This window comes from Aspergillus pseudonomiae (assembly GCF_009193645.1).
Source record: "Aspergillus pseudonomiae strain CBS 119388 unplaced genomic scaffold BDV37scaffold_44, whole genome shotgun sequence".
Classification (NCBI taxonomy): domain Eukaryota; kingdom Fungi; phylum Ascomycota; class Eurotiomycetes; order Eurotiales; family Aspergillaceae; genus Aspergillus; species Aspergillus pseudonomiae.
Window position 1 is genome coordinate 59,532 of NW_022476036.1, and position 21,644 is coordinate 81,175.

Genomic DNA, 21,644 nt, shown 5'->3' on the forward strand with positions numbered 1-21,644 from the left:
CGCCGGTCAGCACTAATTTAGCCCAACCTTAAGTTAACTTGCAAACAACCTGAGTGTCTACCTGAGAGCCAAGAATGAAACGGTGGCATCCGTAGCGAGGCTGGTCATAAGACTACCACCACTCGAGAGATCGTCAGCGTTCGCATACTACAAGAATATGAGCTAGAAGGAAAGCAGAACGAAGAACCGGGCCAATTCTACACCATTTTATTATCACTCTCAAACACGTCCCAGCGATCAATACACCAGATTTCATTATTAGCTCTGAATCTTCGTAAAGAATTCTTTCTAGAATCGCCAGTTCGTCCCCTGATAGAGCCATATTTAGTAACAACATCTGTAGTAGAGTCCAGGCTGTCATGGTCTGAGCTCCGGATGAAATAGTTTTCCCCACACATCATACCTGCATATTCTTCAGAGGGGCCTAGTTGGTCATACATGACTCCCGAGGTCCTTGTGCTTCGGACGTAGCGGCGTGACGAGTCTCTGGAGGCCGATGTAGGGTGTATTGACAGGGCTCTCGGCCCCGGTATAGAGGAACATGTCGTAGATCCAGCCGCCAAAGGTACATCCAAGGCAAGGGGCGATGATGGGGACCTAGCCATTATTTCCAGTGAGCTATCATCCCTAGTGTAATCGACGAAGTAGGAGAAGGTAAGAAGAACGGTACCCAGAAGTAATAATTCCCAGCGGTCCACACATGCGGGCCATAGCCGAGCATATAAGTGAAGAGACGGGGCCCGAAGTCCCGGGCCAGGTTGATAGCGTACCCGGTCTCCCAGCCGAAGCAGGCGCCGATGCCGAAGACGACGAAGAACAGGGCCAGCGGGGTGAGCGGGCCGGCGCCGAGGTTGGCGTCGTCTTTCAGGGCGAAGATCATGAACATGAGGATGGCGCTGGCGATGAACTCGGAGAAGAACTGGCCCGTGCGCGTCATGAAGGCCGCCGGGTACGTGCTGAAGATGCCCGCCGTGGCTGTCTGCGAGTAGCCGGGCACGGTGCGGATGCCGGGGCCGCCTTCGTAGACGTCGATGGCGGATTTGTAGTTCCCGTACACGATGGCTGCGCCGCAGATGGCGCCGAGCACTTGGGCGACGACGTAGATGGGGAGCTTGCGCCAGGGGAACTTGCGCAGTAGGCAGCTGGCTAGCGTCACGGCCGGGTTGATGTGCGAGCCGGATATGCCGCTGGCGTAGACGCCGAGCATGACTCCGAGGCTGGGTGTGGAGCTGTCAGTGGGGAGGTAGGGTGGGTGGCTTGCTTGGGAGGGACTTACCCCCAGCCCCAGGAGATGGACTGGTAGTCGCCTTTCTCGCCGCGGCTCAGCGTGACCTGTGCGACGACGCCGTTGCCGAAGAGAACGAGGATCATGGTGCCAAAGAACTCGGATGCGCCTTCGCGGATGTATTCTCGCATCTTGCCCCAGAGGAGCGGGGGGTGCGCGAGCTCCCTCTCGTCTGAGCTGAGTGTGACGCCCAGCGCGGCAGAGACAGGCTTATCAGCTGGGAGGACGGCAACATGCGTGCCATCCTGGTGGTCAGTGGTATGTTCGATGATCTGTTTCATGCTGACGATATTGGATCTAGAATGGTTTCCTACGAACAGGATGTCAAGTCCTTACAATATGCATGAAAGTGTGTCTCGAGTGGCAGGGGGGCAGCGAGAGTGCTTTAATAAAACGACGTAGTGAATAACTCCGACGTACTCAGGCCTCATGTCGCGTCCGATACGCTTGATCCCTGCTGTATACATTAAGACTTGAGTGAATATACACCGGACAGCCTTGGCTACCTTCTCGCCGGTAGCCAGAAGACTTGGATAGACTGATCCAGCCGGCTTGGGATGAAGAACGCAACCGGTTGAGGAACAGCCCCCAGAGGGCCAATGCATGGTCAATCAGCTAAAACGGACAGGAGGAGTGAAGGGGAACGGGCTTGAAGAAGCATCTCATCTGGAAGAGGAGAACATTTCCTTGACACTACCCTGGGCACGACCTGTATACAGTACGGAGCACCTGTTCAACATTCTAAACTTGGCTAATAGCACTATTTCGAGGTACCTCATCGGAAAGCGTAGGGTCTCGCCAATTGCAAGGAGTCTAGGCGTGGCCTCATGTCATGCTCTCCGATGGGTTGCCGAATGGTAATGCAGAGAAAAAGCCTATTGATACTTGTGTCACCCTGTCATTCTGCTTGGCTGGCAGTCAGACCGCAAGGATTGGGCGCTGTAGCTCTGGGTCAACGCCGGTGGTACAGAGGTTTTCTGATATTTCTGTCTTGCAGCAATACACGCATCCTGGCTGTTATTATCCCAGACGGCGTGATGGTTGTTCCGGGAAGTTGGTCCCCATTTATAGAGAGATTAATGAGTGCATCTAATATGGCTGATAATCGTGCGGCTCTGTAAGGGCCATGAGCAGGGAAATGTCACTGCTGCATTGGTCTCCACAACGTTCTGGAAACATTCCAGGATCTGGAGATAGGGTTGAGTACATCGACGATCGGATGTTCATGGGGTACAGTAGTCGACGAGCGAACCCCGCAATTTGTGGGGGTGGATCACTTGGACTCCACTGCGACGATCGCAAGTGCTGATCCTCTGGACTTGTTTGCCAGCATCGCATCATTCCCATCTGCAGGTGAACGCAAGGGAGGGCACAATACGAATTCATCGGATCGGAATTAATTCCCTTGCGGTTGGGGCCCAGAAAAGGTCACGTCGCGTCAGGTGCTCCCCCATTTAAATCCTTTTTTTTTGTCTTTCTTCCCGGACCAAGAACAAACTAAATTAATTTATCCTCTCAGCATATGCGACTCGCTGGAAATGGTATGGAATCTTTACGACCCTGATCCCTGTTGACTAGCCCAGTTGGAAACGCGGTCCTCGCAGCATTGTCCTCTCAGTCCTGCCCTCCGCGAATGAGCGACATTGCCCCTATTCACCTGCGTGCTGGTTTGGCTCAGCCACCCGTGCCTTTTCTTGTCATTTTCCTATCTTCGATCGTGTCGCGCTTACTACTGGTCGTTGTCTGGGATCTAAGTCGCATTCCCCGCAGTTGATTCGCTATGTGACGGAGAAATTGAACCGAAGGATTAGTCCCGGTCATCGGTTCGCGGGATTCATATAAGTAATATGACAGCTTACTCTCCGCGGTCGCTATTTCTATTCCTGCTTCACAGGGCTTGTGTCTTTACTCACTTTCCCACTTCCCCTAGTCGCTTTTGTTACCGGTCCATTGGAAAAGCTGCGCGAGGTTATCACACAGCTCAAGCATCCCGCTGGTCGCGAGACGCCCTAGCTATGCAGCAGTCAGACATCTTTGTAGGCTCGATTGACCAGGGTACCACCAGTACCAGGTTTCTGATCTTCAATCGCGAAGGGGAACCGGTGGCCTCGCATCAGATGGAGTTTCCGCAGATCTATCCAAAATCCGGGTGAGCTCTTTTGTCCCTGTTGCTGCTCTTCTCTTCCTTTTTTTTTTTTCTTCTCAGGGTGTGAACTTTCATGCGTGTAACGGCTTGCGACTAATGGGTAACTCAGATGGCATGAGCACAACCCACTGGACCTGGTGTCTTCTGTGGAAACATGTGTGGAGCAAGCAGTCAAACAGTTTGAATCCACTGGTTTTTCTCGCGTTGATATCAAGGCAGTCGGGATTACCAATCAGAGAGAAACCACTGTGGTTTGGGATTATGAAACCGGTGAACCACTGTGCAATGCCATCGTGTGGACGGACACGCGATCGCAAGCGATTGTCAATGAGTTGAAGGAGAAGCCTGGGGCGTCACGATTACAGCAAGTCTGTGGCCTCCCGTTATCAACCTATTCATCCTCGTCCAAGCTGCTCTGGATGCTCGCAAATGTCCCCAGGGTCAAGGACGCTTATGAGCGCGGTACGCTCGCATTTGGTACCATCGACACCTGGCTCGTGTATTGTTTGAACGGAGGTCGCCAAGCAAATGTATTTGTTTCGGACCCTACCAATGCGTCACGGACGATGTTCATGAACTTGGAAACTCTAGAGTACGACAACTCGCTTTTAGACTTCTTTGACATTCGAGGAAGAGTTCATCTGCCGAAGATTGTTCCATCTTCTGATACAAAAGCCTATGGCGTTATCTCAGATGGAGTCCTCGCTGGCGTCCCTATCATGGGTTGTCTCGGCGATCAGTCCTCGGCTCTTGTCGGCCAGAAAGGGTTCTCGCCAGGGATGGCAAAGAACACATACGGCACAGGGTGTTTCCTCCTTTACAATGTGGGCGAAAAGCCTGTTATATCCAAACACGGCCTATTGGCCACAGTCGCCTATCACTTTGATGGAAAGCCAGTGTACGCTCTCGAGGGGAGCATCGCTGTTGGTGGCTCCGGAGTCAAGTTCCTGCAGAACAACCTGGAGTTCTTCAAGGAGTCCAAAGAAATCAACGATTTAGCCCTCACGGTGGAAGATAACGGAGGATGTGTCTTTGTTACTGCGTTCAGCGGGCTCTTTGCACCTTATTGGATTGACGACGCGAAAGGAACTATCTGTGAGACCAACCCCTCATCTATTTCAGACCAGCTCCTGATAGGATTTAGTCGGAATTACACAGTACACGAAGAAGGGCCACATCGCCAGGGCCACGCTTGAAGCAACCTGCTTCCAAACAAAGGCAATTCTGGACGCGATGGAAAAGGACAGTGGCCATGCGCTGTCGGAGCTGGCAGTTGACGGAGGAATGAGTAACTCTGATCTTGCAATGCAGGTACGGTAATCACTGCGCCTAAGCTATCACCTCCACTGTTGATACCTTTGTTGGGCTATTGCCTTTCTTGTTAACTTACGTTTCAGACCCAAGCAGACCTGATCTCCATTCCGGTCTATCGCCCGAAGATGCGAGAGACGACCGCGCTAGGTGCGGCCATTGCCGCCGGCCTGGCAGTTGGGCTTTGGCGGAACTTTGCCGAATTGCGCGATATCAACCGTTCTGGGGGAACGGTCTTCGAGCCTCGGATTGGCCGCCAGCAAAGTGCGGAGTCATTTGCCCTCTGGGAAAAGGCAGTCAACATGAGCAGGGGATGGGTTGGGAACAAGGTGCCACCCGCCGTCCCGGAGACCAAGAAAGATGCTCCCGCTGCTGTGCAGCACAGCGAGAATACCCAGATGGTCCCAGCGAAGGTCAACAGCAGCATTCTTCCGGCGAAGAGGCCATTGGTCAGTATCTCCAGTGATCTGGACGATGCCGACGAGGACTATCTGTATCTGGAACTCCGGCGAGTCGAGATTCTGCAGAGACTGAAGAAGCTCACCAAGCTCAAGGTAACCCTTTTATCAACTTAGCCATCGCTGATATTCAGCTGGTTCGTTGAGATGAGCACATTCTACTGTACCAAAATGTACATTCATGATTAGGGAGGCAGACTCTTGGGGCTTCACGATGTCCATTCACACAGCATATAATGAAGTTATGAAACAGAAGCTATATACAACACGCTCTTTGACAATTTATATACCCAAATAACCTATGACCACCCATTATACTGTACGGGATATTAGATCCTTTCACCTTTCATCAGTCGTAAGATCAAGAAGGCGAACAAAACTCGCTCATTGAGTAACACCCGCTTCTTCCTCCGGCACAAAGAGACAATTCAACTCTGATCCCGGACTCAAGGTGACTTCAAACCGAAGAACAGGATCCTCCACGACCGCCTTCCCACTAACCGGGTATGCCTTGATCTCCCGGAACGCCTGGAGAATTCGAACCACCGTATATCCCATCTCGATCGTCGCAAACTGCTGACCCAGACAGATCCTCGGGCCCCCATTGAAGGGGATAAACCGCCACGGCTTAGGCTGCCAGCCAGACAACCAGCGGTCAGGATGAAACTTCTCGGGGTCCACGTACTGAGCCGAGCCAGGAGCATCATAATTCTCCGGGTTCCGCTGCATCAGCATCGTAGAATATATCACCCGGGTATCAGCACGAACACCGATCGGAGAGAGCCCATCCGGACCACCGCCACGGGGCAGGGTGGTATCATGGAGCGCGAGACGAACATTGAACGGAACGACCGGGTACAGACGCATAGTTTCATTAAGGACCGCGTTGAGGTACTTCATCTCCTTGAGATCGATGTAGCTGGGCTTTTGGCCCTTGGCTCCGACGCCGAGTCGCGACTCGATCTCCTGTCGCAGTTTTGCCACGACATCGGGGTTCCGGGCGAGTTCGAAGAGACAGAAGGAGAGCGTTCCGGCTGTTGTGTCGCGGCCTGCGAGCAGGATTGCAACCAGTTGGTCTCGGAGGACTCTTGGGTCTCGGGTGAAGCGGGCGAGGGAGTCCAGGAATGTGTCTTGTTTGGACAGTTTCTGGTCGAGTTCGGCGGTCGATAGGGATAGGACTCGGCTGATGTAGGGTTGGATGAAGTTGTCCATGATCTTGAGGCTGCGGCGGAATTCCTTCAGTGAGAGCAGGAACTTGAAGACACTGTATGTGACATGGTTAGTTGATGAGATATGGACTTGTGGAAGCCTCACTGATACTGCAGTGGATGATTGTACGTACCCGAGTCGTGTTAGATCGGCCTGGCGATGCTGCACATAGCCGAATGCTTCGCTAAACAGCGTCGTCGGGTTCTGGAGACTGTCCGTGCCTTGGCCCAGCAGATAGTCGGTAGCTGCGTCCAGCGTGTAGCGGAAGAATAACGGGCCAACATCGACGACCTTGCTACTGATCGGTGAATCCTGTCCTGACAGGAAGGGGATAAGGTGCTGCACATGCTTTTCGAAGACCTCGGTGTCCACGATCCGCTCGCGCACAAACATCGGTCGAATCAGATGTCGTGAGCGCGACCACAGCTCACCGTCTGTGACAAAGATGCTGTCGCCCAGGAACTCTTTCCAGTCGTTATGGAAGGGCTCACCCTTGCCATAGTCTGCGAACTGGCCCGCGAGGATGGCCTTGATGTTCTCGGGGTCTCGGGTGAAGATGATTCGAGCCGAGACGCCTGCGCTAACCTCGGCGGTTTTGGGATTGTTAATCTGCGATGGCCCCTTCGCTGTCTTGATTGCGTTGCTGAAGAACTCCAGGTCGCGGTGGGCTCTGTTCGCGGCAAGGGATTTGTAGATAAAGTCCATGGCTATATGGTCATGTTAATGACGTCGTGCTTGCAGGATCTCGGAAATACTTGCCGTATGGGAGGCGAAACTGTACCATAGGGGCCCTGCCCCCCAGCCGTTGAATCTGCATTGATATCTGTACTTTTCGAACTATGCAGGCAAGAAAGAAGACGCCGAGGAGGCAAAGAGCTGCCTTCCCGGGCATCATCTGGTGGAGCAAGTCTTCAATCATGGCGAGGGTAGTGTCGAATCTGGTTCGAAAACACAACTCTGGAAGCCATGCGCGTTAGCCCGGGACGCCCGGTTATTCTTATAACGGTCGAGGATCCTCCAGGTAGGTCAGCTATACCATCACACCTGTTGATCTTCAGAAATGAGCCAGGATTTTCCCCACCAGTCAAGTGCCTTCCCCGCATGCGCTAGTGTAGTCTGGAGGTCTGGACGATTCCTCTTCGAGCAGAGCTTGCGAGCCCCACATCAGCTCGAGGATCTCGAGGGGTTGCGAGGCGAGTTCGTACCTAGGTACTCTTTCATATGACCCTCCTGCTGCATCCCAATATGCCCCACGTGATTGGCCCGTGACCCCCCCCCCCCCATGCCCTTATTTCTTCCTTGTGGGCGTGTACGGCAGTTGATGCAAGGCTAATGCTGATCTATGCGGCCCGAAGATGGAAGCATGTGCTTATCCGTGCATATTCAAAGTGCATTTGTGAAGTGCATTATTGTCCGTTCAGTGTATAGCCGTGTAAATACAAACGCCTAGATTATTATACCTTGACAGAAAGAAAGTGCAGTATCCCTCCAGCATAAACCATGATGCGTTGCCACTCGTTCAGGCTCGGCTGAACCCGCTGAGAGGTCTGGAGAACCATCCCATGAGCCCGCCCGACTTGTTATCTTCCTTCGGCTGTTCCTCCTCTCGCTGTTCAACGCGCTGCTCAGCCTTCTCAGTCGGCCCGGTTTCGATCCTCGCCAGTCTTTCCTTGACGTCCCGCATCTCGGCCTCCAGCTCTTCCCGCATCTCCTCGCGCATCTCGGACTTGAACTCTTCAAAGAGCTCCGCGATACGACCCCGGACGGCCTCCTGGTTATCCGGCTCCGTGGCACGAGCATCATACTCGGCCATCTTCTCCTGCACGAGCTGCTGCATCGAGATGCGGAGGCCCTTAGACTCGCGCGCCTTCTGCGCCACCTTCGCCTTGGCCGCCTCCCTCTCCCTCTTGATAGCGCGGGCGGTCTCCTCGTCCCTGGCCTCCATGGCCTCCTCCATACTCTCCTGAAGATCGGCGATCTCACGATCATACTTCTTCTTGATCTTCAAGAGCTCAGCCTGAACATACTGCCCGGCCTCGGTCTCATCCAGCGTCTTCCGCTCCTCGACCAACTCATGCACGATATGCAACACCACCTCCTCATTCCGCCGCACCAGCGACGACACAATGGCCGCCGCGCTCTCCCTCGACCCATCATGCTGCATCACATTGCCCCCCTGCGCGAGTATCGTCTTCCAGAACTGGCCCTTCAGCTCCGCCTCTCGTCGCTCCCCGAGCGCCCTCCCGGCCTCTGTTGGCTCCAGGTCCCCCCACATGTTGGTCACCAGCACCACGCCCGGGAAGCTGCCGCTGCCGCACAGCTTCTCGAACATGTGCAGGTTCTTCATCGCAGAGCCCCCCAGCCGCGGGTCCGTGATGCGGTGCAGGTACACGATGCCCACTAGCCGCCACCGCTTCTCGTGGATCATGGCCAGGAAGCAGGAGATCTCTTTCAGGATTTCCGTGTCGGAGCGCTCGGTGTCGTCGAAGCCGGGGGTGTCGAGGAGGATAACGGTGCGTTTGGTTTCGGGGTGCGAGAAGCTGAACATGTCTGTGTGGGTTGTATCTATGTAAACCCGTCTTAGTATGATATCTTACATCTCATCCATCATTCAACCCGTTTTTTTTAAGAAAGAAGAAGAAGAAGAAGAAGAAGAAGAAGAAGAATAGAACTCACGAGACTGCAAATTATGCCCAATACCCACCGGCTGATCCGCAAGAAGAGATATCAGGGAACTCTTCCCGGAGCCCGTGACGCCCATGACAGCGATCACGACCGTGTCATCTCTGGGTGTAATTGGTTAGCATTTCTTGAGTCCGAGTGTACAAGACCAAGTGAATGTGAATGGGACTCAGTGAAGGGTTGTCTCTTACTGTTGGGTATTTGTGTCCCTCTCGCGGAAGTGCACGTTGTGGCTGTTGCGGCGTGGTGAGGATACTTCTGGTATTGCATTTGCACCCGATGCAACTGATATTCGCCGGGCCGGTTTCGAGATCGGCTCTGTGGAGCTGCGGCGGATACCGGCGAAGTAGCCTTTTGTGGTCATTTTGGGTGTTCCTTTGGTTAGGAGGTGGTTGAGAGGGTAGATGTGTTCAGTTAGGGTTGTTTAGTTTGCCGAGGGAGGTGGTTAGGGTTGATGTTGAAGTTAGGGAGATTTACTGACGAAGATAGAGATATAGAAAGAAGGAAGATAACAGGGAAACAAGCCATGTATACAAACAGATAAAAAGAAACAACAAAACCAAGCAATCAGCAAAACAAAAATAGAATGAAATAAAAATGAGGCACGCAAGGCAAAAGTCAAGGCCCAACAGCACTTGGCCAGGCATGTAAGTCCAGTCAATCCGCAGGCTGTGACTTGTCTACTTGTCTGGCCCCGTCTTTCACACCCAAGACTGAGTTGGCAACGCCCCAGTAAAGCAGCTGCAAAACGCCTGCTCGCTGCGTGTCACCACAAGCCAACGGCTCGCCTTGTGAAGCAAAAGTGGGTATTGGGTGTTTTGTTGTTCGTTTTCTTTCCCTTCCCTCTCCTACGTACTCCTCTCATTAGGCAAGTGTTGCAGCCACGAACCAAACGGTACTATAAGGCAGCAAAAAAAGACATGTTACCTGACACGTCAAGCTGTGGAATGCGTGTCCCTGGTACGGGGCCTCAGGGAGGCAGAGAGAGAGTGAAGCCCCAGTTTTCCACGCTGGCTTAAATGCTACTTTTCACTCTGCCGGGGAATTCGAGATTTAATCACATCCAAACCCCTTTCTTTCAAGTCCCTTGTCTAGTCCCACAGACCCTGGCTACGGGCTCAAACTATTGTCTTCTGGTCAGATTACTGTTATTGTGTGCAAGGTTATTATATCGTCAAGATGCACTCGGAGTCAGAATCCGGCTACGAGTCCCAGGTCTCGCTGGACGAGCCCATCACTCCCATGTTTAAAAAGGACCATCATCACGATGCACAGCTGCCGGATATCACGTACGTATATTCTATTCCATGCATGATCCACTCACCGTTTTTACTCACTTTTTTGCCCGCTTAGACCAGACGACCGCGTTATTGCTGTCATGGGGATAACAGGTGTCGGGAAAAGCACCTTCATCTCGCATTTTAACGAAGACGCCCTTGTAGGCGATAGCCTGCTTTCCTGTAGGTTTACCCCATTCCCCTCTACTTTCTGAAACAGAGAAAAACGAAAAAGAAGGAAGAAAAAACAGTCCACTTACCAAACCCACAGGCACAACCGAAGTCGGCATCCACCAAGCCCAAATAGACAACCAACGGATCTTCCTGATCGACACGCCAGGGTTTGACGACACCACGCGGTCCGACACAGACGTGCTGGTTGAGATCGCCGACTGGCTGCGCTTCTCCTACAACGAGAATATCAAGCTGGCCGGGATCATCTACCTGCACCGCATCAAGGACGTGCGCATGGGCGGCGCCTCCATCCGCAACCTGATGATGTTCAAGAAGCTCTGCGGCGAGAAATGTCTCAGTGGGGTCGTGCTGGCCACGACGATGTGGAGCAGCCCGCCGTCCGAGAAGGAGGTCCGGCGCGAGAGCCAGCTGCAATCGGAGCGCAAGTTCTGGGGCGAGATGATCGGGCACGGGAGCCGGGTCTTTCGGCAGGATGATGGGATTGCGTCTGCCACGGAGATCATTCGGTATATCCTGAGCCGGCCGCAGAATGTGACGCTGCGGATTCAGGAGGAGATGGCCAGTGGGAAGTCACTGGGCGAGACGGCCGCTGGGAAGGAGGTGCAGGCGGAGGTGGAGCGGTTGCGAGCTAGGTATGAGAGGCAGCTCAATGAGCTACGTAAGGAGATGCGCGAGGCCGAGCGCAGACAGGATCTGAATCATAAGAAGGAGATCGAGGCCGTGCGGGCCGAGCTTGAGGAGGAGTTGAAGAGCAGTAAGCAACAGCAAAGCATACTACGCATGGACATCGACGAGCTGCAGAGGGAGCGAGACGCAATGCACCAGCAGGAGATGGCGCACCGAGAAGCCATCGATCAGCTACGCAGACAGCGCGACGCCGAGCGAGAGGAAATGTACGAAAAGGAAATGGCGCACAAGGAAGCCCTGCACCAGCGAGACGCCGATCTGCGGGTGCTGCGAGCCAGAGACGAGTATGAAGCACGGTTATTGGAGCTGGAAACGCAAATGGCGCGAGAGAAAAACCGCCGAGGTGGATGTGTGATGATGTAGTTGGGATCCTGGACTCCTGGTATGTGTTCGAACTTCGGTGGCTATGATTTATTATTTAATGATTATTCTTACTGGGTTTTTGTTTTGGGCGGATGTCTGCTTGTGTTTCCCTGTTTGTTTACATAATATAACATATATACCAGATAACTAGGGCTGTGAAAATATGAAATAAAAAACAATTCAAACCATTATGCTACTGAGTAGGATGTGAAGGTGGAACGATCAACTGCCCCTCATGTCGGGCGAGGAAGCCCTAACTGAATCCCATCAGGCCGACATTGACTCCCAACATCTCTACCACGAGAATGCTCACAATATCCTTAGTATACCACGATACCTACTAATCCTTGTTTTTTGTTTTTCGTCCGGACCGTGGTTGCCTAGAAAACACAGCCAGCGAGTCCCTCCAAGTGGGCAGTGAACAGTAGACAGTAGTCATAGTCACATAGTATGCACCAAATAAGAGGCAACGACATAGACAGCACGCGACCACTCCAACTGATTGGTACAAGTAGCCGCCACGTCAGGTTTGCCTAGAGTGTCTCTTCCTGTTTCTCCACGGTGACTAAGGGTCGGAGGGGCGAGAACTGGAGCCCAAGCCTCACTTGTTCATGTCGATCTTAGGGATGACATCACTGTGCATTAGGGGATGCTGGTGGGTTGTTTTGCTGTATGTATGTATGAATGAATGTATGTACACTTTACAGAATTGAGAAAATGCTGTGCATTACTCTCTGCTTATTGTTGATGAGCTTTTCTAGAGATTATCATTAGGTTGCTAGAGATCTGTATATCATGCTCGGAATGAGGATGAGAGTATAGCACGCCCCTTTGAGGCTGCGTTAGGACACTAGGTTATATTTCTGATTAAAATTGATCGTACTATATATCAAATTTAAGTAGTTAAAACCCACTATCTCGCCCGACGATCCAATGAAGAATGACAAAAATGGATTTAGTTCGCACAGAATCTGCTGAGAAAGAGACTACACAGACTCGACTAACATTGAAAACTACCTGATAAATTTCTAAAGACTTCTCACCTCACGCAGCCCATCCCTTTTCCAGCTTACTTCGGCCAGCTGCCAGTTGCGCGAGAGAATTAACAGTGGCGCGCCCCATGATATCAAACACGGCAACATCGGCATGCATCTCTTTCGAGAACCAGCTTCGAAGTTCTACTGCAACGAGCGAATCCACGCCATATTCATGCAAAGCTTTGTTTGCATCGATATCACCTTCGGAAAGCGAGAGGACCTTACAAAGCTTCAGGGTCAGGGCCTCTGCAGTCAATGTGGTTGCCTCCGCCAATGATGCGGCACTCCGCAACGCGGTAGCGATGTCCACACCGCGCGCCTGGCCCTGCTGGTCGCCCTGCGATGCTTGGTCAAGCTGTAGGAACCCAAACAGCGGTTTCTCGAGCCAGTACGCCCTTACGGCACCCCTCTCCATCACCACTGGTTGGATACCGATCGCTGTCTGGCAACTCAGCCTGAGATCCCGGGTTACAGCAGGGTTGCAATATGAGTCGAGCAAAGCGTGGAACTGCCCCTCGGTGACCGGCTCTAAGACTGAGTTTTTTGGCATCATCTCCCGCAGTTTGGGATCCTTGGCTACCGCCCCGGCGAAGGTGAAGAGACCCAGATCAAGAGACGTAGCGCGCTCGCCGATACTGACCCGGTAGTGGGCAAGTGCGTCTTGGAAGGTGTTGCCGGCGCCATAGTTGGCCTGTCCTCTGGAGCCGATCAGGCCGTTGATGGACGACAGCAAGATGAAGAAGTCCATCCCCTTGGGCAGGAGCTCGTGGAGATTCCATGATCCTTGCACTTTGGGATTGACTGCGGTTTGCCAGGCGGCGTATGGCATGTCTTCGTATAAAACATCCTATGGTAAGGTTAGTACACAGAAGAGTTTCTCGAAGCGCAGGCTATACGTACATGCAGCACCATTGCACCCTGAATACAGCCTTTGATGGGGGGCATGTGTGATTGACAGGCGTCAAGCGCTTTGCGGAGCGACTGTGCATCGCTCACATCGCATGCCGGAGCCAGGGCTTTCACGCCTTGGCTGTGTAATTGATCAAATAGTTCACGGCCCTCGGGGTTGTCTCCACCAGATCGCGACAGTAGGAGCAGATTTCGCGCCCCACGAGAAACAAGCCAGTTAACAGCATTCTGACCAAGGCCACCTAATCCACCGGAAATAACGTATGTGGCGTTGGGGTCAAAGAAAGAGTTGGGTTTGGGGTTCAGCATGGTCTGTTTTACAGGTTAACAGACATGACCTTAATGAAACGATGGCGGAAGTGGATAACTTCATGCTTACCATGACTGGATCATCCCGACGCATCTCAATAACTAACTTACCGTGATGCTTCCCACCCTGCATTAGTCGAAAAGCTTTCTCCATCTCACCGACGCCGTATGTGGCGATTGGACTTGGGGGTTGTAACTTTCCCTCCACGAGCAAAGCCAAGATCTCTGTTAGCGCAGACACGCAAGCAGTTGGGCGGTCCTTTGCCAAAGACCCTAGGTCGAGAGAGATGAATGCTGTATTCTTTGCAAATTGGAACATTGGAAGCTTGCTGTTCGAGAGAATGTCCTTCTTGCCAATTTCAATGAATCTGCCGTACGGGGCAATGCACTCCCATGACTTGATAAGGCTTTCACCTGAGAGTGAGTTCAAGATTATATCCACCCCCTTCCCTGCGGTTTGTTGGAGAATCGCCTTTGAGAAAAGTGTGGATCTGCTCGAGTAGATATGGGACTCGGGAATTCCATATGTCTCTATTAGAAATGCCTTTTTGCTTTCAGAGCCTACTGTAGTATAGACCTGAGCTCCGAAGTGTTTCGCGATCTGTATCGCTGCTTGGCCTGTACCTCCAGCTCCAGAATGGATTAGGACAGATTCACCAGGCTGAATTCGCGCGAGCTCCTTCAGTCCCATATACGCAGTAATGAAATTTGCTGGGATAGAAGCCGCAGTAGTCAGGGAGATCCCCTGGGGGACATGAACAACAGGGTCCGTCTCAAGAAACCGGAGATGTGTTGAGTAGCAGTTGGGCAGAAAACCAACGACTTTATCTCCGGGTTTGAACTTACGACACGCTGTTCCAACACGTGTAACAGTGCCGCTAGATTCAAGGCCTATGCTCCCGACATTAAGCTGACCCAAGGCAACAAGAACATCGCGGAAGTTGACGCCCACGTAGCTGACCTCGAGCTCCACTTCGTTTTCAACAAGAGCCCGATCGCCCCATTCGGCCTCGATGAACCGAAAACCGTTCGTCATGCTGGAGGACGAAGCATCAAGACGCAATTCAGTCCCACAGCCCAATGGTCTCATGATGACCTGTTGTGGATTTGTCTGAATTGAGACAGCGTTGTTCAGAGGCAGATGGTTCACCACGCGCCCAATTTGCAGTACGCCTTGATGCTCAGTATATTCAGAGTCAACAACTGAAGAGACTGGGGAAAGAATGTGCGATATGAGATCTAGCATTAGTCGGTGGTGAGGGTGTCCTTCTGATTGTTGTCGTTCAAGAGAAAGAAGGTAACGGTTTCGGCCTCCATCCTCTTCAGCCAATACTCTGAATAGACCTTCGATGAGGTGCAGATCTGGCCTTGTGGAGCCCTTTCCTCCTCCTTCAGTAACCCAAAGGGTGGTTTCGGTAGAGATGAGAAGTGTCTGGAGTCTTGTGTACACTTCTTCCTTCATTCCATACAATACTGGCTTGCTATATTCAAGCAAGAAGACTCTTAATAGATCGTTGGAGGACCCCGTTTCCTCAAACGAGACACATTCTACTGAAGAACCTGTCAGTTCTCGACATCCCTCTTCAAGTAGCCGTGCAAGTTTAGCCTGAACGCTGTCAGTCGGGTCATGGACAATTTGAATCCGAGGACCTCTGGCCGCCTCTCGAGTGCTTTGAGTGGCTGTGGCAATGATAAAGGCATTTTCTGGGCAAGGAGCTTTCTCGACGTCAGGAAAGACAAGGTCACAACCTGAGAATCCGGTCTGCAATAGAAGCTCATGCCAGCGTCGTTCATCTATACAAGGGCCCAGCGAACGATAAGATTCGCAGCCTTTGCATGTCAGCATCTCTATCAACATTCCTGGCTACCGGACAATGTATGATACTTACCCAACCACCAGCCCTCGAGAAGCCCAAATACGTACGCAGAACGCGCGGGGTTGATCATTTCGTTCATGATCAGTTTTCCTCCACTGTTATAGGCTATTAGTAAACTGTATGTTTTAAAATAGGGACTGCTTCATGTCCCCTTACGGTTTTAAAAGCTTTCGAACATGGGTCAAAGTCTTGGTTAAGTCTGAAGTGGCATGGATCACCTATAATCCGTATGTTAGTGGGTGTACTAAGAGAGAACAACTTCAAAGCGTCATAAGGGACATACCAAGGAAGCAGCAACCATGTCATACGTGCCGCACTCGAAGCCCTGCTGCTCAGGATCATGTTCGATATCAAGAGTGTTGAAGCTCATTCGGTCCCCTTCCGCAGCAAATTGGCCCGCTGCCTCGCTGAAGAACGAGCGCGAAATATCAGTGTACTCCCAGTGCGCATATCTAGATGGTTGCGAATTATCCTGCCCTCGTCCCAACGTGCGTAAAAAGATTCTCGTAGCAGACCCCGTTCCAGCACCAATCTCAAGTATTCTCATCTGTGGATTCGCGTGCACTAATAGCTCGAGATATGCCGTGATTCTACTACAGCTGTTTGAACGGTCGATCTGGGATCTCGTATGTTAATCTCGAATTCGGTAAATGCAAAGGGCCGGACATACCGCATCAAAGTAATAATCGTCAATGAGACCACCTGTAAAGATAAATTCCAGAGGGTCTACCTCCTCACACAGAAGCTTTGTAAAGTTTCTAGAGAAGCTCACCAGAAAATTCCCTTGCGGGTTACTGTCATAAAGCCGCGTGTCTAGGGACTGAATATACTCTATATCGTGGAGACGGCTTTTCCATGGTTCCATGGAGAACAAGAGTTGACCATCAGTGAACAGTCTCTTCTGGGTAGCTGCCCATTCGAGGTACTTCTTAAAGTGTGGCTTGCTGGGTGATAACTTCCTTTCAGCCAGAACATCGAGAGCTTCCAAAAGACGGGCAAGCAAGAGAAAGTCCACTTCCATGTAGAAATCTTCAAGTGCTGAAGAGTCCACGCTGGTTTGTCGACAAATCTGGCCAATGTCGTCGTTTCGCAACAGCCTGATATCTGGCTTCCACTCAACCTGATGGCAGAGCTTGTCATCTATAGAGCTGTGTGTTTCTGCTATAGCAAGCTCACTAACCGCAGTGCATCTGAGCCCGTCCACTGCGACGATCGCTTTTCCTAGTTGCTCGTCAAAAGCGATGATGTCCGCGGATATGTCCGAGTGGCCGGGTGCTTCTACCCTTGTATGAACTTTGAATTTATCGTTCGTAGTGTTGAGGCCATCGACGGATACTGTTATGTTCTCAATGCGTGTTGGCACGGCCGTCGGTATGACCTCGGCACCACACCTCGTCATCGGCCAAAGTGACGTTTGGATTAGTGCATCTAACACTGCAGGGTGGATTGTCTCATATGAGGTTGATGGCCGGTTGCTCACCTCACCAGTAACACATGTGCAGTCGGTTGGGTTGACACTCAAAGCAGCAATTCGTTGGAAAGCTTCACCATACTCATAACCACAGGCTTTCAGGTGAGAATATAGGGCTTGTACTTCGGCGGGGCTGGTACATTCTTTGCTAGCCTTTCGATACTCGCTAATCTGTTGCCTGACTAGATCCCGCTCGATATGGCCACAGTCTACGGGGTCTGGCTTTTCCGGATAATATGCAACCTGAATAGTGCCCGTACAGTTTGACACCCAGGATGAATCTGTATTCATGTAGAGCGCAAACTCATACCAATGGGATGCTGCAGACGTAAGCTCCTTAACCGGACGCATATGAAAGGCCGTTTCCACATCGTTCTGTTCCTGAATTGGGATTGCGGCATGAAGAATCACGTCTTTGATATTGAAACTTGAGATCTGTCGACCAGCGATGGCCAACTGTTTTGCTGCCTCAACGGCCATGATGACCATTCCCGCTGCCGGGTATAGTATCGTACCATTGATCTACCAAAGCCTTGTCAGCATATTCATTGTAATTGTTGCGTCCTTGCACAGATTGCTTAGGAGTATCGAACACCAAGGGAAACTCACTTGATGGTCTCGAACCCAGGGCATCTCGGACAACTTGATAATGTTTCTCCATCGCGGCTCAAGAGGGTTCCAGTTGGGATCCGGCGAGCCAAGGAGGTCATTTCTGCCAATCTTGGCTAGTCTGTGATTTCTGCTTATATGGCTCTCATGCCAGTAAATCTTGTTATGGTTAAATGGATACTCTGGGAGATCTGGCAATGATTTGAGCAGGCCCTTTTCTTCGAGACTATTGAGATTGTTCACAGCGCCAAGGTCGATTGAGTAGCCAGCTGCATGTAAATAACCAGCTACGGCCATTACAGTGTCGATAGCTGGTACACCGCGCACCAGAAGGGAATGATACCCTACTGACTGCCGACTTGCACTGTTCAAGTTCTCTTTGATAGGTGCTTGCAGTGCGGAATGGGGACCCAGCTCAATCAAGTGATGGATTGGCAACGCCCGCCGATGGCTTAGATCAAGCTTCCGTTTAGGTGTCTCTGTGTTTGAGCAGAGAGTGAACAAAGCATCGGAGAACTTCACTGGAGAGACCATATTTTGTACCCAATAGCTAGGCTTCGTTAAGTCGTCTGGTTTGATCCATGCACCCGTGACAGAGGACACCATTTCAATGGGAGTCTTGGGCTCGGTACCCTTCTCCAACTGTCCCATCGCGTTCTGATATTGTGCAGCGATTTCATGCATTTGGAATGAGTGATAGGCGACCTTGACCTTCAACTTTCGACAGAAGATGTTCTCAACACTGAGTGCTGACTTTAGCATATCGATTTGCACCTCTTCGCCGGAGATCGTCACGCTTTTAGGGCTGTTGATACAAGCCACTGTTAACCTCAAGATCTCGCACTCACCCGCTACTTTGTTTAAGTATGGCTCAACATCTTTTGGGGATAGGGCCACCGCTAGCATTGCCCCTTTGACATAGCTGGACTTTTCCAGCCGACTGCTCCATTTGCCACGGTAAAAAGCGATCTTCCAAGCGGATTGCCTGTCTATAGCAGAAGTACAGTATCTGCAAACAGTTAGCAAATGGGGATGAGCCATCAACAAGCAAGCGAAAGACATACGCAGCTGCAACCTCCCCAGCCGAGTGGCCGATTACAACCTTGGGAGATATCTTGAAGTGCGCGAGAAGGTCAACCAAGCCAACTTGAAGCGCAGTGCAAAGCGGCTGGCTATATTCTGTCTTGTTCACGTTCGACAATTCCTCTGGCTTTTGAAGCTCCTCTAGGAATTGAATCAGTTTAATCACCAAATCTCATTATTGGGAACGCCTTGTGGTGCAATACGTACCTAAAAGATCCCATTGGCAACCCAAGGTTTGTAGATATCTACTGGCAGCTTGGACACTATCACGGAAAACGGAATATCCGGCTATCAGTTCGCGACCCATAGCGTACCACTGCGCTCCTTGCTGCCCCGGGTGTCAGTTATTGTGCATGGGAGTGTTGTAAACTAGCTTACCCCAGTGAATACAAATGCCAGGTTGGGCGTTGAACTTGACCGATACGGGCGAGCAAATTTATCCACGATGGCTGACCAGTCATCCGAACATTTCACAGTCGCAAAGGTCCGCCATAGATGGTGACTTCTCCTATGGGCCAACGTGTATGCCAAGTTACTTAAGTAGGCTTTCTTTTCCTGGTCTGTAACCTGAAGCGATGAGAAGAAAGATCTCCATTTGTCCTGGATGCGGGAAATTCCATTCTCATCGGCAGCTGACCAGACAAGCAACTTTGCTTCATCAAGTGTCTCGTCTGGAATTCCATTTGTCTGATCAGACTCTACGCACATGGTGCTCGAATGAGCGGCGGTATTGTGGTTGCCCTGTAGGCCATTCATATGGAGGTAGTTCAAGGCATCATCTAGCACAATATGGGTATTTGAACCACCAAAGCCAAAGGAGCTTACTGACGCCCTTCGCAAGCCATCGACCGGCCAGACCACCGGTTCTTGGGGGACCTACGGTTGTTAGTCCAGGAGCAGCCAGCCATGAAATGCGCCGGAAACAAACCTTTATATGTAGGAATTCATCATCAATTCGATGGTTCAGCGTTTCGAGGCCTGCATTAGGTGGGATAATTCCCTTTTCCAAGGCAAGAACGACCTTGATCACTCCGGCCACGCCGCTGGCACCCTCCAGATGTCCAACAGAGGACTTTACGGATCCACTGTGAGTTGGCTTAGAATCTGGTTGCAAGATTGAGTGCTAAGCGCAGTTCATACATGTAAAGCGGGTCTTCAGCTGAGCGATACTGACGGAAGATTCCTCCAATTGCGCGGGCTTCAATAGGATCCCCTACCGCCGTTCCTAGAATTAATGTCAAGTCAGCCTCCTCCTATATACCCACAGTGGTTGGTCAAACTAGTGCCACCTACCGGTCCCGTGGGCTTCAAAGTATCGCGTTGTTGCTAGGCTGAGCCCTCCTCTCTCATAGGTATCGCGGATCAGTTTCTCTTGCATAGTCCCACTAGGCTGCATAATCCCAGGCGTACGTCCATCCTGGTTTGAGGCGGAGGATCGGATAACAGCTCTTATAGTGTCTCCATTTCGGATGGCCTCCCCCAGCGGTCGGATCACTAAGACGCCAACACCTTCGCCTCGTGCATAGCCGTTCCCTCGTTGATCAAAGCTATATGAACGACTGTCCTTCGAGAGCAAACCTAAGTTATCAAGGCAGAGACTCGTTTCCAATGCCAATATGGTATTACTGCCAATGGCCAATCCCTTTCCACAGGTTAGCGGACACTTTATCATGCCAGGATCATTCAACCATTCTTACCATCGAGGAATTACCGCTCCAGATAGATTGACAGACTAAGTCAATCGCCATCAAACTACTGGAGCACGCAGTATCCACAGTAGCGCTTGGGCCTTGCAAGTTGAAAAACCAGCTGACACGATTCGACAACATATTCATAGATGTCCCAGTAGCATGCCATTTCGGTAATCTCATAGGGTCCTTTGTTTGCAACGTGTGGTAATCATTGCAAAAGCTTCCTGTAAAAACACAGGTCTTAGAACCTGACGCTTCCGCCATCGTAATTCCAGCATTGTCAAGCGCGCGGTACGATGCCTCCAGAATCAGCCGCTGTTGCGGATCCATTGCTTCTGCCTCGGTGGCGTTTATTGTGAAGAATCCAGCGTCGAAAGCACCCAGGTCTCCTTTCATAAAATTTCCTCCCCGTAGGGAGAGACGGTCCAGACGTTCACGGTCCGGATGATGGTGAGCATTGATATTCAGCCGATCTGGGGGGAACTCGCTCGCGGTGGCTCTCCCCTCCAGAAGCATCTTCCAAAAGTCATCTGGCGTCACAGCGTCTCCGGGGAACTTGAGTGATAAGCCCACAATTGCCAGTGGCGGCAAGCCCTGCTCTGAACATGTCGACATGATTGACATACAAGACAAGTCGATAAGCAAGCAATGAGCCTCGGTATAAGCAGATCTCGGGTGAAAATCGAGCTTCCTATGCCGATGTCGATACTCTGTGGATAATATAACCTTATAGACCTGTGCTTTCGAGGGAATTACAATCCAGTTACCTTAGTACTTCCACCATAGTTGCAAATCTTGGCATTTAAATCAATGGACCCAAGAATGCATCGCCACGTCACTTGCTAGGACATTTCGATAAGTCACATCAATACAGCGAGAGAATCTCAGCCCAGTCATTGGGCTACTAGAGCTCCTGCATCGTGGAAAGCTTAAATGTACCCAATCTGATGCTGGAGATTATTGACTTCAGTCACAAGATAGCGCGACAAGTATTATGCAGCTTCTTTATGCAAGCTGCATGGCCCTTGTCACTCTGATGATCTGT

At 51.4% G+C, this 21,644-nt stretch overlaps 6 protein-coding genes across 6 annotated transcripts; 2 read left to right on the forward strand and 4 right to left on the reverse strand.

The window, feature by feature from the left end:
* Positions 1-338: 338 nt before the first annotated feature.
* On the reverse strand, positions 339-1,696 carry BDV37DRAFT_294860 (MIP/aquaporin family protein). The gene is made up of 3 exons (XM_032089732.1): positions 1,277-1,696; positions 671-1,217; positions 339-597 (listed from the first exon to the last, which is right to left on the reverse strand). Exons 1-3 carry the CDS (start codon positions 1,564-1,566, stop codon positions 433-435), a joined length of 1,002 nt encoding a protein of 333 aa, XP_031940310.1. The 5' UTR covers positions 1,567-1,696; the 3' UTR covers positions 339-432.
* Positions 1,697-2,800: 1,104 nt separating this feature from the next.
* Positions 2,801-5,479, forward strand: BDV37DRAFT_251301 (glycerol kinase). Its single transcript, XM_032082282.1, has 4 exons — positions 2,801-3,434; positions 3,541-4,526; positions 4,576-4,742; positions 4,829-5,479. Exons 1-4 carry the CDS (start codon positions 3,133-3,135, stop codon positions 5,315-5,317), a joined length of 1,944 nt encoding a protein of 647 aa, XP_031940311.1. The 5' UTR covers positions 2,801-3,132; the 3' UTR covers positions 5,318-5,479.
* A 19-nt stretch (positions 5,480-5,498) lies between these two features.
* On the reverse strand, positions 5,499-7,603 carry BDV37DRAFT_251307 (cytochrome P450). The gene is made up of 3 exons (XM_032082283.1): positions 7,169-7,603; positions 6,543-7,116; positions 5,499-6,464 (listed from the first exon to the last, which is right to left on the reverse strand). The coding sequence occupies exons 1-3, from the start codon at positions 7,326-7,328 to the stop codon at positions 5,585-5,587; spliced, it is 1,614 nt and encodes a 537-aa protein (XP_031940312.1). The 5' UTR covers positions 7,329-7,603; the 3' UTR covers positions 5,499-5,584.
* A 279-nt stretch (positions 7,604-7,882) lies between these two features.
* Positions 7,883-9,782, reverse strand: BDV37DRAFT_149919 (P-loop containing nucleoside triphosphate hydrolase protein). Its single transcript, XM_032078955.1, has 3 exons — positions 9,283-9,782; positions 9,086-9,195; positions 7,883-8,974 (listed from the first exon to the last, which is right to left on the reverse strand). Exons 1-3 carry the CDS (start codon positions 9,453-9,455, stop codon positions 7,929-7,931), a joined length of 1,329 nt encoding a protein of 442 aa, XP_031940313.1. The 5' UTR covers positions 9,456-9,782; the 3' UTR covers positions 7,883-7,928.
* A 488-nt stretch (positions 9,783-10,270) lies between these two features.
* On the forward strand, positions 10,271-11,957 carry BDV37DRAFT_284149 (P-loop containing nucleoside triphosphate hydrolase protein; the record flags this gene model as incomplete). Its single annotated transcript, XM_032087443.1, has 4 exons — positions 10,271-10,380; positions 10,445-10,551; positions 10,640-11,593; positions 11,938-11,957. The coding sequence occupies 4 exons, from the start codon at positions 10,271-10,273 to the stop codon at positions 11,955-11,957; spliced, it is 1,191 nt and encodes a 396-aa protein (XP_031940314.1).
* A 700-nt stretch (positions 11,958-12,657) lies between these two features.
* Positions 12,658-21,297, reverse strand: BDV37DRAFT_294863 (type I polyketide synthase; the record flags this gene model as incomplete). The annotated part of the gene is made up of 14 exons (XM_032089733.1): positions 20,606-21,297; positions 20,202-20,550; positions 19,837-20,012; positions 19,287-19,784; positions 19,116-19,236; positions 18,890-19,049; positions 17,826-18,834; positions 16,416-17,738; positions 16,029-16,361; positions 15,902-15,963; positions 15,758-15,840; positions 13,939-15,698; positions 13,551-13,871; positions 12,658-13,497 (listed from the first exon to the last, which is right to left on the reverse strand). The coding sequence occupies exons 1-14, from the start codon at positions 21,221-21,223 to the stop codon at positions 12,658-12,660; spliced, it is 7,653 nt and encodes a 2,550-aa protein (XP_031940315.1). The 5' UTR covers positions 21,224-21,297.
* Positions 21,298-21,644: the final 347 nt, after the last annotated feature.

Coding starts and splice junctions, on each gene's coding strand:
- BDV37DRAFT_294860 (XM_032089732.1), bottom strand. CDS start 1,566: ATGAAACAGATCATCGAACATACCACTGACCACCAGGATGGCACGCAT. Junction 1,218..1,276: donor TCCATCTCCTGGGGCTGGGG/GTAAGTCCCTCC, acceptor CTCCACACCCAG/CCTCGGAGTCATGCTCGGCG. Junction 598..670: donor CTGGGAATTATTACTTCTGG/GTACCGTTCTTC, acceptor AATAATGGCTAG/GTCCCCATCATCGCCCCTTG.
- BDV37DRAFT_251301 (XM_032082282.1), top strand. CDS start 3,133: ATGACAGCTTACTCTCCGCGGTCGCTATTTCTATTCCTGCTTCACAGG. Junction 4,527..4,575: donor CGACGCGAAAGGAACTATCT/GTGAGACCAACC, acceptor GATAGGATTTAG/TCGGAATTACACAGTACACG. Junction 4,743..4,828: donor ACTCTGATCTTGCAATGCAG/GTACGGTAATCA, acceptor CTTACGTTTCAG/ACCCAAGCAGACCTGATCTC.
- BDV37DRAFT_251307 (XM_032082283.1), bottom strand. CDS start 7,328: ATGATTGAAGACTTGCTCCACCAGATGATGCCCGGGAAGGCAGCTCTT. Junction 7,117..7,168: donor ACAGTTTCGCCTCCCATACG/GCAAGTATTTCC, acceptor ATGACCATATAG/CCATGGACTTTATCTACAAA. Junction 6,465..6,542: donor GCCGATCTAACACGACTCGG/GTACGTACAATC, acceptor TGTCACATACAG/TGTCTTCAAGTTCCTGCTCT.
- BDV37DRAFT_149919 (XM_032078955.1), bottom strand. CDS start 9,455: ATGACCACAAAAGGCTACTTCGCCGGTATCCGCCGCAGCTCCACAGAG. Junction 9,196..9,282: donor AGGGACACAAATACCCAACA/GTAAGAGACAAC, acceptor AATTACACCCAG/AGATGACACGGTCGTGATCG. Junction 8,975..9,085: donor TGGGCATAATTTGCAGTCTC/GTGAGTTCTATT, acceptor GGGTTTACATAG/ATACAACCCACACAGACATG.